The sequence below is a fragment of the Tursiops truncatus genome, chromosome 2, assembly GCF_011762595.2.
Source record: "Tursiops truncatus isolate mTurTru1 chromosome 2, mTurTru1.mat.Y, whole genome shotgun sequence".
NCBI lineage: Eukaryota > Metazoa > Chordata > Mammalia > Artiodactyla > Delphinidae > Tursiops > Tursiops truncatus.
This window is the reverse complement of record NC_047035.1, coordinates 75,322,717-75,337,348: the sequence shown is the minus strand read 5'-3', so window position 1 is coordinate 75,337,348 and position 14,632 is coordinate 75,322,717. Positions and strand designations below refer to the sequence as shown.

At 40.7% G+C, this 14,632-nt stretch overlaps 1 protein-coding gene across 3 annotated transcripts; it reads left to right on the top strand.

The window, feature by feature from the left end:
- The first annotated feature begins 72 nt into the window (after window positions 1-72).
- On the top strand, window positions 73-14,323 carry TOX4 (TOX high mobility group box family member 4). Of its 3 annotated transcripts, XM_033851369.2 has the most exons (10): window positions 196-213; window positions 424-492; window positions 5,992-6,194; window positions 7,502-7,744; window positions 8,637-8,897; window positions 9,243-9,473; window positions 10,888-10,968; window positions 11,344-12,087; window positions 13,073-13,236; window positions 13,882-14,323. In XM_033851369.2, the coding sequence occupies exons 4-10, from the start codon at window positions 7,676-7,678 to the stop codon at window positions 13,940-13,942; spliced, it is 1,611 nt and encodes a 536-aa protein (XP_033707260.1). In that variant the 5' UTR covers window positions 196-213; window positions 424-492; window positions 5,992-6,194; window positions 7,502-7,675; the 3' UTR covers window positions 13,943-14,323. The 3 variants fall into 3 exon arrangements, with proteins under 3 accessions (XP_033707259.1, XP_033707260.1, XP_019790686.1); XM_033851368.2 differs by lacking the exon at window positions 5,992-6,194 and having other exon boundaries at window positions 73-213; XM_019935127.3 differs by lacking the exons at window positions 196-213; window positions 424-492; window positions 5,992-6,194 and adding an exon at window positions 6,212-6,839.
- The last annotated feature ends 309 nt before the right edge of the window (window positions 14,324-14,632 follow it).

Here is a 14,632-nt window from a genome sequence, read left to right as displayed (position 1 = left end):
CCTGCCATTATCCCACCAAGCTCCAGGGGGAGATAGCTAGCCTTTCAGTGCTCTCGGCCTTCCCGGGCAGACTCGCAACAGCCCCACGGCGCTCCTTCCAATCAGCGGAGAGCGACGCACGTCGTTGCGGAAATGACGGCAGTTCCGTGTCCAGTGGGGCGGTGGGAGCGATGAGGGCACTGAGACCGTGGTAGGCGTTGTGTGAAGATGGAGGTAGGTTCTTCAGAGTTAGAAGGCTGGCGAGAGAGCCTGGCTAACGGGGTTGAAGTAGAGGCGGGAAGCCGGGCGGAGAGGCTGCTGACGGGAGGGGAGAGAGAGCAGGGTTTGGGGAGTGATGTCATAATGTCGGGGTCAGAATCTGTCGCTCCGAGCCAACTCCCTGCTTCCCCTAACTTATCCCCGCGGCTTTCTTTTGGTTTCCAGTTTCCCGGAGGAAATGACAATTACCTGACGATCACAGGGCCCTCGCACCCCTTCCTGTCAGGGGCCGAGGTGAGCACGAGCTGCCGACGCTGCGGGGGGGAGGGCGTGAGGCAGCGGCGGGGCCGGGTGGTGGGGAGGAGAGCGCGGACGCCAGGGGCCGGGTGTTGGGAACGGGGTCCGCGATTGATGTTTGGAGAAAAGTGGCAGCTGCCTCCACAGGCTATGAGGACCATGGGGATGGCCCGGGAAGCTGCTGTCATCAGAAAAGCAGGACGTTGGAAAAGACCGAACCTATTTCAGACTGATCTGGATTGGAATACAGAGTGGAATTGTCTCCTTTCGTGGAGGAGAAATAACTACAATAATCTTGGGAGATCGCAGCGGGGAGAAATTGTTTAAGCCAAAGAAATTTGAGACAGGGAAGGAATTTACCTACCAGAGGTTAACTGTGGAATGTGTTCATTTTTAAAACATACTTTGTTGAACGGGTCTTTGTTTCATTTAAATTTCCTACCCAGTGATTTTTGGAAAAGTTAATAGTTATGTTTACTTACATGGTGTTAGCTTGTTTTGCTAGTGACAGGATGAAAGGAAATAGTTGCCAGAAAACATGAAGGGAGTTGAGTAGACCATGCATTTCTTTTTTTTGAATAAATTTATTTATTTTACTTATTTTTGGCTGCGTTGGGTCTTCGTTCCTAAGTACAGGCTTTCTCTAGTTGCGGCGAGCGGGGCTACTCATCTTTGCGGTCCGCGGGCTTCTCATTGCGGTGGCCTTTCTTGCTGTGGAGTACGGGCTCTAAGGTGTACGGGCTTCAGTAGTTGTGGCGCGCGGGCTCTAGAGTGCAGGCTCAGTAGTTGTGGCGCACGGGCTCAGTAGTTGTGGTGCACGGGCTTAGTTGCTCCACGGCATGTAGGATCTTCCCGGACCAGGGCTCGAACCCGTGTCCCCTGCATTGGCAGGCAGATTCTCAACCACTACGCCACCAGGGAAGTCCCTAGACCATGCATTTCTGTTTGTCAGTGACTCAGAGTTTGGGCAGGTTACTTCACCCTTGTATGTCACAAGTTTCCCCAGCTGTCAGATGGCTGTAATAATAGTTTTTTATGATGATGTGAAGTAGAAGTAACGATCATGGTGAGGTCCTTTAGTATTCGTGGAAGAGTTTGAGTTGAAATATTGTCGTAAGTGTATCATTTGCTTAGGCAAGGCAAAAGAGTAAGATGGAACAGAGAAATAAATTTTTCGGTCTTTGAGAAACTGAAGTCTTGAACTTTGTACTATCTTTTGAGGATTTTAGTTTTTTTTAAAAAACATTGTGTAAACCATTTTCATCAGTGTTTTGTATCTAGAATTATCAATTGCTGTTGAATGAACTTATAACAAAAGTTAATGTTTTCGTGGATGAGAATTAGATTAGCAAGGAGCATTTGCTATTTTTAAACTGCTTTATCCTGATTACTATTCATTATTATTCTTCTAAGCCCGGGAAAGTGTGAATCAGATAAGCAGCAAATTTAGAAACAATATAAAACAAAAATCTGTTTGATGCTTTGCTGTCTCTTTGCTAGTTTCTTCTGAGTGATATCTCCATGGTTTAATTTCACTGTTTGGAGTGCTGTAAATTTCACATTGGGCTCATCCACATGAAAACGCATCATTGCCAATTTCTTCTGAATCGGGTCTCCACATTTAAATTTCTTTTTTTATATTTATTTATTTATGGCTGCGTTGTGTCTTCATTGCTGCGCGAGAGCTTTCTCTAGTTGCAGCGAGCGGGGCTACTCTTTGTTGCAGTGCTGGGCTTCTCTTGTTGCGGAGCACGGGCTCTAGGCGTGCAGGCTCTAGAACACAGGCTCAGTAGTTGTGGCTCATGGGCTTAGTTACTATGCGGCATGTGGGATCTTCCGGACCAGGGCTCAAACCCGTGTCCCCTGCATTGGCAGGCAGATTCTTAACCACTGTGCCACCAGGGAAGTCCTTAAATTTCTTTATTTAGAGTGTTGTAAATTTCACACTGGGCTCATCAAGAAACTTTACGGGTTTGAGTCTATCCTTTGTTTTTGCTTTTATGGCTTTAAGAAATGTTTTAAAAAACTATTTTGCCAAGAAGCTCGTAACTAAATTTCAGTGGATTCCTTTAGCCTAGAGCCCTGTCAGTGTTAACATTTCTCCTTGTCATTACAACTTCTTCACCTTTCTTTCCCCCCTTGTTTGTTTGGTTTTGTTGTTGTTGTTTCAGTTTTTTAATTTGTTTTTCCTTTATTTCAATTGGTTTGTGGTTTTTGTTTTTTCTGGTCTTACTGTGAGCCACCCCAAATATATCTTAGAACTAGATAAAGGTAATTAAAAAATTTTTTTTCTTTTAGAAGAGTAAGTTTTAGAGTTTTCTTGCAAGAAAAAGAAATGTCCACAAAAGTAATAACCATAAAAAAGTTGAAAAATTGGACTTCATTGAAATTAAGAACCTTTTTTTTTTTTTGGTTGCACCATGCGGCTTGTGGGATCTTAGTTCCCTGACCAGGGATCAAACCTGGCCCTGGCAGTGAGAGCACCGAGTGCCAACCACTGGACTACCAGGGAATTCCCGAAATTCACAGACTGGGAGAAGATATTTTAATACATGTATCTGGCTCATATTCAGAATATATTCAAATACTTCTGTAGAATAAAATAAAGAATCCCATTTTAACATGGGCAAAATATTTAAACTCGCACCTCAGGGCTTCCCTGGTGGCGCAGTGGTTGAGAATCTGCCTGCCAATGCAGGGGACACGGGTTCGAACCCTGGTCTGGGAAGATCCCACATGCCATGGAGCAACTAAGCCCCTGTGCCACAACTACCAAGCCTGTGCTCTAAAGCACGCAAGCCACAACTATTGAAACCCACGTGCCACAACTACTAAAGCCCATGCGCCTAGTGCCCGTGCTCTGCAACAAGAGAAGCCACCGCAATGAGAATCCCACGCACTGCAACGAAAACCCAACGTGGCCAACAATAAATAAATTTAAAAAAATAAAATAAATAAACTTGCACCTCACAAGAAAGGATATCCAAATTGTCATTAGGCATATGAAAAAGTGTCATTGTCATCGTCACTCATTAGGGAAATGCCAATTAAAATCACAATGAGATACCATTTCACACCCATCAGAATGTTGAAAATTTAAAAGACAATTCCAGGAGTTGGCAAGGATATAGATAACTCTTAATCATTGCTGGTGAGAGTGTAAATTGATTCAGCTTCTTTGGAAAACTAGCAGTATCTACTAAAGATAAACATATACCTACCCTGTAACCTGGTAATTCCACTCCTTGATATATACGTAAGAGAAATGAGTGCATATACTAACCGAAACATGTTCACAGCAACTTTATTTATATAGCTAAACAGTGGAAACAAAACCAGATGTCTATAAACTAATTTGTTAAAAGGAATGCAACACAGCAATAAAAAAGCATGAACTACTAATAAATGCAACCTGGGTGATCTCAAAAATATATTACTGAGTAAAAGAAGCCAGACAAAAAAGGGTAGACACTATAATAGTTTTTTTTTTTGGCGGGGGGTGGCGGACGGTGCACCTGACAGCATGCGGGATCTTAGTTCCCTGAGCAGGGATCAAACCTGTGCCTCCTGCAGTGGAAGCGTGGACTCTTAACCACTGTACTGCCAAGGAAGTCCCCATGAGTTCATTTTTTAATGAAGATCAAGAATAGACAACACTAAACTATGCTGATGGAGATCAGAATACTGCTACCTGTTGTGGAAGGGAGGGAGTATTGACTAGGAAGGAGCATGAGAAAATCTTTTAGAGTGATGGAAATATTCTGTATCTTTATCTGGGTGGTAGTTAATTGGGTTAATTTTTACGTATGTAAAAATTCATTGGGCCATACACTTAAAATTTATGTGCTTTACATAAGTTATGCCTCAGTAAAATAAGAAATAATAATAATTTTTTAAAAGTACATGTCCAGAGAGGAAGGCTTAGCATTTATTACAGCATTGCTTGAGATAGGAAAGCTGTATAATCTGAAGGGAGTTTAATCTTTCTGTTTCTCTTGTTTAGGCTGGCACTTAAATAATGATATTGTGCTTTGAGCACTCTGGGGAAATAAGTTATAAAGATAACTATCCTTAGTTAGGAAAAGTAATCATTAGAACCAGTTAATGATTTCAGGCTGAATAGTTAAAATTTTCACTACTGTATTAGTTTTTAAAAACAATTAAACTATTTTAATAATCTGTAGTACCGGGGTAATGTTGAATAAATAGGTGTTTGATTAAAATAAATTTCCTTAAAATGAATAATCTACACAAGAAAGTACTTAAAGAAATACTGGATTGTGTGCTTTGATATAGAGGAATGTGAAAAGATAGGGAAATGGTATTTTTTTATATTTTGGTTCTCTCAGTGCTAAGCATCCTTGCTTATAAAGTGTAATTCCCAAACTGCTTTCTTCCTCATAAAGGCCCAGGAATTTAACAGAGAAGGAAACAAAAGCTGAGTTGAGAAGGTAGTGGTATCATGTTCCTATTTCCACCTTCTGTGTCCAAATCATTTATTTTTACTTTAATATTTGCTACAGTTTTATCTTTATTTTATGTTTGACAGTCTAGAGTATGATTTAGTTATGTGGTGAATCCACTAAAATAAAATAACTTTAGATATTGGATTTACCTATAATCTTACAGATAACTTGTGGTAGTAAAAGATTTAGAGTGGATCTCTATTCTAGTATGTGTGTGGTTTACCTTTCTGTATTCTTGATCATTACCATTATTTTACTCTTCTTTTTTAAAGGAAGAAACAAATAAAATTAAAAAAAACACCGTTAAAGCCACAGATACTGAATAACAAAGCTGTTTGCACATTCCAGGGGGTGGTACATAGAAAGAATGTCTTGTTAATTGGTTACTATGGAATCTCTACATGTCTGGTTTTTTAGTGTACTCCATGAGAGCGCTCCAGATAGTTTATGAGGGCTGGTCCTTTGCAGAACACTGGTCTCCTGTTTTGGATATGAGTTTTTATTCTTTTTCAGTTCTCATTAATAGTATCATTTTCATATCTTGGCAGAGTTGCTTTTTTATTGTGGTAAGCAGAATAGGATAGTCATTTTTTGCTTTACTTTTGCTGTATCCTCTTAAAAAATTGTACACCACTATTATACAACTATAAATCTAGTACAGTAAATGTTTCCCCAGGTCCTTTTTCTTGCCCCTGTAACTTTTGTTTGTTTGCATGAGAATTTGGTAAAAATCTTTGTACTCTTCTTCCTGAAAAATGAGCACATGAACTTAAACTGAAATCTCAGAAAAAAATCATGGACCTGAAGTTAACAACTTCCACACAATAACAAAAATGAGTTGTGTACTGAGAAAAGTTCGGTTCTTGGGGAGAGTTTTAGTTTTTCCTAAAGAATTGTCTGCTCCCATGCTCTTTATGTATGCTCCTCTCATGTTATATCACAAATTTTTACCATGCTAAGTAAAATAGTAAGGCTCTTGGAGGAGGAAAATATAGAAATGAGGCTATATACATATCTTTTTGTCGTTTAGGAAACTTCTCTCAGTGTGATGTGATTTCAGAGAAATCAAGCATTTCACAGGCATGCTCTTTCTCCCTGGTTTTACTAGCTGGAAATATTCTTTCTAGCAAAATTTAAAAATGCTGATATTAGTGAGACCCTTTCTGGGTTTGGAAAAGTCTTGAGGAATTCCTAAAGAATGCTTTACTTAATCATGAAAAAACCCCCGAAACTGTGAGTACCTATTTAATTTGATCTGAATCAGTTGGTATTTACTGTGCCATGTGACAAGGTTGATAGAATTTAAAGTTTCTAAAATTCCAGCAATCTGTGGTAATTGGTTGGGGCAGGTGTTAAGTTAAATAATTAGGATATTAATATTATCATTAAGCAGTTATATATATCAGGCCATGTGATAAAGTTTTGTATACTAAATCCCATAAATCCTCATAATAACCATATAAGGAGATTACCATTACAAGTCCCATTTTATAGATGAGGAAAATCCATTCAAGGTCATATAGTAAATGGCAGAGAAGGGACTTGAACCCAGATCTCTGTGACACCAAAGTCTCTTGCCATTATTAAGGCTCTGTTGCTGCAGATGCTGCCATTTTAGTTTTTTAGTGTCAAAAGGAACCATAACATTTAATGTATCTTAGGTCAGACATTGGTCTGTAGCTCCGTGAATTGTGGCGTCATTCAGAATAGAAATAGTATATTATTATTGTAGTTGGACTCAGAGGAAGGATTTGGGTCTTCACCTGGAATAATTTTTTTCTTCCTTTCTTGCAGAAAGTCTTGTTCAGAGCAAGACAGGAATGTGTTCAGGAACTGTTAGAGAACCAGTTTGCCCTCTGGCTATATCTCTTAATGAAGGTTTTTCTCCTCACTCTTATCCTTATCTTAGCATTGTTGGGTTTTCCAAAAATCTTGTACACATGGAAATCTTATTTGTTGTTAGTATCGTGATTTCTAAAATGGAGAAGTGGTAGGAAACTCTTAAGTGCATATATTTTAGAGGGGCATAAAGTTCCCATGATCCTTTTAGGATCTGCTTCAAAGGAACCTAAAACAACAGTCAAAGTATAATTGTCTAGTTGACAATGAATTTCTGTGGTCTAACAGTTCAGGTGTAGTAAGTATGAAATAACTGCTGTCTATTAGAATAGAGAGATTTTAAGCATCATAGCTAAACAGGTTATAAAGGTTGGGTCCCTACTAATGGTGCTGAAAGAATCATTCATTAGACCAATAGGCAAAATAGTTTAGGACAACCAAGATGGTAAAGGTAGAAAAGAGAGAAAAGAACTGAAAATTGTGATTGATGTTGGCAGCCTTGTATGTGACATATGGCCAAGGATATGAGGAAGATTTATTTGTAAAATTAAATAGGTCCTAGGAAATTGATAACAGAAATGGGATCCAGGCCAAAAAGAGGTACACTGAGAATCTCCAGTACTCAGCCATGTTCTTCACTTAGTAGTATGCAGTTCCTCCTCTTCCCACTAAGTCTTTTTCCCTTTTTTTCCTCCCTACAGACGTTCCATACACCAAGCCTGGGTGACGAAGAATTTGAAATCCCCCCTATCTCCTTGGATTCTGATCCCTCACTGGCTGTCTCAGATGTGGTTGGCCACTTTGATGACCTGGCAGACCCTTCCTCCTCTCAGGATGGCAGCTTTTCAGCCCAGTATGGGGTCCAGACATTGGACATGCCTGTGGGCATGACCCATGGCTTGATGGAGCAGGGCGGGGGGCTCCTGAGTGGGGGCTTGACCATGGTAAGGGGCAAGACATTATCAGGCTTACCCAAGCTCATGGGCATGGTGTTAGGGGAGACATAAGTAACTCTATTCCCTGCTACACTTGGGTAGTATTTATTTTCCATTCTCTGGCTAAAGGCTCACCAACAAAGACCTCGTTTCCCCTGAATAAGTGAGATGTATCATCTGAATCAATTTTACTTGAAAACTGGTTTAAAATTGTAAGATGTCCAGTGTTAACCCTGAAATGAAAATGATTTATTGGGATTTTTGAAAGAAAAGTTTTTTCCCTACTACTATGGCTTTCATATCCTAGGATTCAAGTGTGAGTGTGATTGCTGGCATGCTGAGGGATGTATTCAAAAAACTGTCTGAACCAAAAGTATTAATTGTGGATTAGTATGTGTTATAAATCAGTGTATTTGGGCTTCTAGCACATCTCATTAGTAGCACATCTTCACCCACTGTACTTGATGCCAAACATCTCTAACATTGCCCTTATGCACTCTGATTTGCCTGTGTATTGCAGCTTTAAGAGCCGTTATTTAGGAGGGTACAGGGAGAAAGTTTTTCATTCCCCTGTGTGTCATCACTCTCTCTAGATTACTGAATAACTTACTTGCTCTTTAAATTAACTTGTCCAAAATTATGACTTCTTTGGTTATTTTTAGTTATTTTGGAATAGGCCTTTGAGTACAAAGAAGTGACTTAGTACTCAATTTGTAATTTCTGTACTTTATTAAAAAGCTTAATATGTTTTATATGTAGACAAATTATTTGATCTTTGTTTAAATGATGATACTTTCTGGGTAAGCAGAGGGTTTATAAATTGTCCTGAATTCTGGTGGGGGGAAGGGAAGGGTAGTGCTTTTTATATTTAGTGTTTAATTAGTCCTTCTGCTCCTCTCAGGACTTGGATCATTCTATAGGAACTCAGTATAGCGCCAATCCACCTGTTACAATTGATGTACCAATGACAGACATGACATCTGGCTTGATGGGGCATAGCCAGTTGACCACCATTGATCAGTCAGAACTGAGTTCTCAACTTGGTTTGAGCTTAGGGGGTGGCACCATCCTGCCACCTGCCCAGTCACCTGAGGATCGTCTTTCAACCACACCTTCACCTACTAGTTCACTTCATGAGGATGGTGTTGAGGAATTCCGGAGGGTGAGGCATTCCCTGCCAAAATCAAATCTGCCATATTATTCTGGGATAAAACTCTTGACCTACAGCTCCTACTAAGTATTCTTTACTCCTGCCCTGCTGTCTCCTCTGCTCTTTTCTGGGTATGGGGTCCTGCCTCTCTAGTTATAGTTTATAATGCTCCTTCCAATCTCCATTCTTATTGGTCCTCATGTACTTTACTGTCTTAATCCTATTGCCTCTACTTTTAGCATTTCTGAGAATTCCATTCATGTGACTAGTTTACCCCATATAAAAGTCCTTTTCTTTCAGTTCTCCCGACATGATACTTCTCTTCTTCTTGTAATTCTCTCTCTTTCCCCCCCACAGCAACTTCCCAGCCAGAAGACAGTTGTGGTGGAAGCAGGGAAAAAGCAGAAGGCCCCAAAGAAGAGAAAAAAGAAGGATCCTAATGAACCTCAAAAACCAGTTTCAGCATATGCTTTATTCTTTCGTGACACACAGGCTGCCATCAAGGGACAGAATCCCAATGCCACTTTTGGGGAGGTTTCAAAAATTGTGGCTTCCATGTGGGACAGTCTTGGAGAGGAGCAAAAACAGGTGAGCAAATAACAAGGAGCTAGTGGTTAGTGAATGTTCAAGTTTTAACTTCCTTATGTGTTCTTATTTCATATCAGCTCTTTGTTAATGGCATTCAAGATCATCCTTCATCTTAAAAGTTGCAGCCATACACTGAATCCCAAATACCCATCTAAATACTATAGGGAGTTCCCTGGTGGTCCAGTGGCCAAGACTCCATGCTCCCAATGCCGGGGGCCCGGGTTCAATCCCTGGTCAGGGAACTAGATCCCACATGCCACAACTAAGACCTGGTGCAGCCAAATAAATATTTAAATATTTAAAAAATAAATAAAAACTAATTTTAAAAAAAATTATTATAAAAAACACTGAATCTAACTTTCTATGCCTTTTTTTTCTATCTGTAAAATTAGGCTATTCTTTGGTGAATTGCATGCTGTAGCTAACTCTAAAATCCACAGCAAAGTTTGAATTTTTTCATTGGCCTCATATAAACTTGAGAACTATAGTTAACCTCCCTAAATTTAACCTGGATTAAACAAATGAAAATTGTGATACTACATGAATATAAGATACAGTTGAAATTGAAGATGGCTATAATTATCATTACCCTACACTCCCCAGGTCGTCTTATTTCTTAACCACTGGACCACCAGGGAAGTCCCCAATTTATTATTTCTTATGATTCTGTAAATTGGTTGGGTGTTTTTCCTGGTGTTCTTACCTGGGCTCATTCCTACAGTCGTACCCAAACAACAGCTGGTATGGCTTATCAAGATGACCTTGCTCCCGTGCCTGGCAGTTGGTGCTACCTGTTGGCTGAAATGCCTTGGTTCTCTTTCACATGGTCTCTCATCCTCCAAATAGGCTAGACTGGCTTCTTTACACTATGGCAGAGTTAGAGCAGTATTCCAAGAGAACAAAAACAGATGTCCACAAGTTCTCTTTTTGTCAATTCAGCCACATTCTAATGGTTAAAGCAACTCACAGAGCTAGCCCAAATTCAAAGGAATGGGAAATAAGTTTCAGCTGTTGATGGAAGACTAGGTATGCGGCACAGGAAGAATTCTTGTGGCTATCATTGCAAACAGTTTAGCACATTTCCTTAAGGGAAAGTATACTGGTTAGACACAATCCCAGACTAAGCAGACTACTCATCTTATTGGGGGTCAGGATTTGTTCTGGTTACACAGGTGTGAGCAAGGGTTGCTGTTGGCTTTAGAAGTGTAGCTATTCTGCAAGCCTACTGTTGATTGGCTGGCTTTCAGATGCATGGTCACTGGAAAGTCTGCCATGGTGGCTGTCTTGATTACTAGCTTTCGGGAGTTGTCAATATTTAGACTGAGATGAATTGTCTTTCATTGATGAATGATGTAGGATTATCAGTCTTTACTAGGAGTTTGTGGACTTTCTAAACAGTCTGTCTTTCATGCAGGTATATAAGAGGAAAACTGAAGCTGCCAAGAAAGAGTATCTGAAGGCTCTGGCTGCTTATAAAGACAATCAAGAGTGTCAGGTAAGAAGATTGGGGTAGGTGGATATTTAAACCAATAAAAACATTTTTAAAGCTGCATATTAGCAATTGTAAGAAGTAAATACCACCAAAAACCTGTGGAACCTATTAATAGTATATAGTTATTAAAAGCTCAAAAATATGTAACAGGTTTCCCATTTGTTTCCATCGTAAACCTTGCCAAACAGTCTGAGTTTATTTTCATTGTTTACTTTAGCCAGGCAGACACATGGCTGCTCTTTTTTCTTTCTTTCTCTTCGTACCCGCCGCCTCCCCAATCTGTGATGTACCTTTTCTTGGGAGGTGATTAGAGTGAGGATGTCCTGGGGAAGAGAATAAATCTCCTGATTTTTTTTTTTTTTTTTGGTCTTCTTTTAGGCTACTGTGGAAACAGTGGAATTGGATCCAGCACCCCCATCACAGACTCCTTCTCCACCTCCTGTGACTACTGCTGAGCCAGCCTCTCCAGCAGCAGCCTCAACAGAGCCCCCTGCCCTGTCTCCTTCCATTGTTGTTAACTCCACTCTTTCATCCTATGTAGCAAACCAGGCATCTTCTGGGGCTGGGGGTCAGCCCAATATTACCAAGTTGATTATTACCAAACAGATGTTGCCCTCTTCTATTACTATGTCTCAAGGAGGGATGGTTACCGTTATCCCAGCCACAGTGGTGACCTCCCGGGGGATCCAACTAGGCCAAACCAGTACAGCTACTATCCAGCCTAGTCAGCAAGCCCAGATCGTCACTAGGTCAGTGCTGCAGGCAGCAGCTGCAGCAGCAGCTTCCATGCAACTGCCTCCGCCCCGACTACAACCCCCTCCGTTGCAGCAAATGCCTCAGCCCCCGGCTCAGCAGCAAGTCGCCATTCTGCAGCAGCCTCCCCCACTGCAGGCCATGCAGCAGCCCCCACCTCAGAAATTTCGAATCAATCTGCAGCAGCAGCCGCCGCCACTGCAGGTCAAGCTTGTGCCTCCACCCACTCTAAAAATGCAGACTACCTTGGTTCCACCACCTGTAGAAAGGAGTCCGGAGCGGCCTGTGAACAGCAGCCCTGAGACCCACACAGTGGAGGAAACCTCTCCTGAGACAATCTGTGAGATGATCACAGATGTAGTTCCTGAGGTGAGCCTCTGTTTTCAAGTATTTCCTCTAGACCAGTGAAAATGTGTAAGCATTTTTGGTTGATCTAATAAAAGCAGGGGTTGCTACTAGCATTTAATGCCTGGCACAACTAGGCGTATGAAATATCCTGTCAGTTCCCTGCAAGATACTCCATAGTGTTCTTGGTGAGAAACATTAAGAGGGCCTCCTATCCTAGACTACTCCTTAACTAAGCAGAAGTAATACGGTAGTCAACTAAAGATATATCCTAAGCATAGAGTTATTTTTCAGGTGTCTTACCCAAGGATCCAAAGCTTTGGAGATAAATCCTTCCATTTCTCCCAAACCTTGACTGCTTGGCTTGATGTTTTTAAGTAAGGGGATGGGTAGGGAATACAGGTAGAAAAATTCAACTGGTTAGTATCATTGAGTCTTTTCAGAAACAAACAGATGCCAATTTACCCTAGTTTTAATTTGTACCTGACCAGTAGTCATTTTGAAATATGGGTCTGTTTGTGACTATAGTCCCACAATGAATGAAGCAGTCATTTTAAAGAAAAATACCACCCACCCCACCCCTTCAAAACCAGGAAACTATTAATCTCTAAGTTTTTTTCCTTTTTGCTAATGGCACCACGTTTTATCTTCTTAGTCTCTGATCTTAGTTGAGGTGACCCAACCTCTATTCACATTCTATTGATTTGATATTTTCAGAGGAATATTATTCAACTGTAGAATAAAGTCAGTAATGGGTAAAATTAAGATTAAACACTAGCAGTATGGCAGCATTCCCCTTATAGGAAGCATCTTCATGTCAATCTGCATGGCAAAATTCTAAAGCTGGATATAGAGAAGACCAAGAACTCACCTTCTTTTGGAAGTGTACCCCCATCTGTGAGGGACTGTAACATCTGTTGCTCTATTGGATCCTAGAGTTAATTTGACTAGCTGGCTAGCTAGGTAAGTAGCAATCCAATCCATCTTTGGTGCTCTCTCCCTCTCACAGGTTGAGTCTCCTTCTCAAATGGATGTTGAATTGGTGAGTGGGTCTCCTATGACGCTCTCACCCCAGCCTCGATGTGTGAGGTCCGGCTGTGAGAACCCTCCCGTTGTGAGTAAGGACTGGGACAATGAGTACTGCAGCAATGAGTGCGTGGTGAAGCACTGCAGGTGAGCTTACAGTTCCCCTTCTTATAATTCAAGTATGACTAAATAAACTGTGTTGGAAAACACAGTAACCCTGAGCATATAATCAGTACCACCTTACCTTTGGTAGAGTAGGTTGCTATATACATCTGATTGTAGAAGCTGCTAGAGAAGTTCCCCTGCTTAAAAAAAGCTTACATTTGCCATGTAGATAAAGATGACATAATGAGCAGTTCACACTTTTCAGTTACCTCTGTGTGTGCTCTTTAAAAATATGACACATCAAGCTGGTGGTGACTGAATCTTAGTTTAGCTTATCTCCTTAGTGCAAATCACCTCTTAGGGAATTAGTATTTGAGAAGGAATGGATAGGCGGTAAGTAGCACAATAAGGTGCTAAGTATAGGGGGAAAGGGAAGAAGTTCTGAAGATTTTCCCCATTTCCCCAATCTTCCTGAGATTGACCTACATCCATGAAACAAGGCATTGGTATTTCCTGTCTCAAATCCTCCAAAGTAAATTAGGATTGCCTATACTTCTGACTCTTAGGCCCACTGCCTTTATATTCCTATTGGGTGATATATGTCAACCTATTTGTTTAAGACAAAGTTTTAAAAAGAATATATCTAGGCTGTAATTCTGAGTTTGTGTGTATCTTTTTCTTTCTTAGGGATGTCTTCTTGGCCTGGGTAGCCTCTAGAAACTCAAACACAGTAGTGTTTGTGAAGTAGTCCTGTTCTCCAAGCCAGTGAAGACTTACCTGCTGGGAACATGTCCACCGAGCCTGTTTTTAAAAAGACAAGCTGGGCTTCTGGTAGTGCCTGATCTCAACCCATGATGGTCCTTTATGTCCTTCACGTTACTCCCCTTTTGTCTCTCTTCTACAGGGGCCAGGCTATGGAGCAGGGCCATTGAGTTTGCTGGAATTGCTTTTTACTTTCACGTACAAGCAGAGATATCAGTGATGATAACAGGGGAAAGGGTGAAGGGCATATGAACAAGCAGAACATAGGGGTGGTGGCTAGGGGTGGGGAATTGTTTGAGGAAAACTTGTTGGTATAATTGTCATAGGACTTGCCTAAAATACTATTAAAATGATAGGATAATACTCAGCTTTGAGCCTAGGAGAAAACATCACTGTGTGCATCCATTTTAAAGGGGCTTAAAAAAGGCTGCATTAAAGGTTACCTCTTAAACAGGGAACTATTACTATCACATCTGCACATTAATTACTTTGAGAACAAAGGTTTTCAACATAGTAAGCACACTGGGCTGTAGAGAAAATAACATCACCTAGGAGCGTCTTTTATTTATTTCTCTGCAATATTTCTGTAGTCAACGCTCTTATCTCAGTTATCACAGTTTATGAGTGCAAAAGGCAGAACTCTACATCCTTAATATAAGAGGTTTCACCAAAGTTT

Coding starts and splice junctions, on each gene's coding strand:
- TOX4 (XM_033851368.2), top strand. Junction 9,474..10,887: donor TTGGAGAGGAGCAAAAACAG/GTGAGCAAATAA, acceptor TCTTTCATGCAG/GTATATAAGAGGAAAACTGA. Junction 13,237..13,881: donor TGCGTGGTGAAGCACTGCAG/GTGAGCTTACAG, acceptor TTTCTTTCTTAG/GGATGTCTTCTTGGCCTGGG.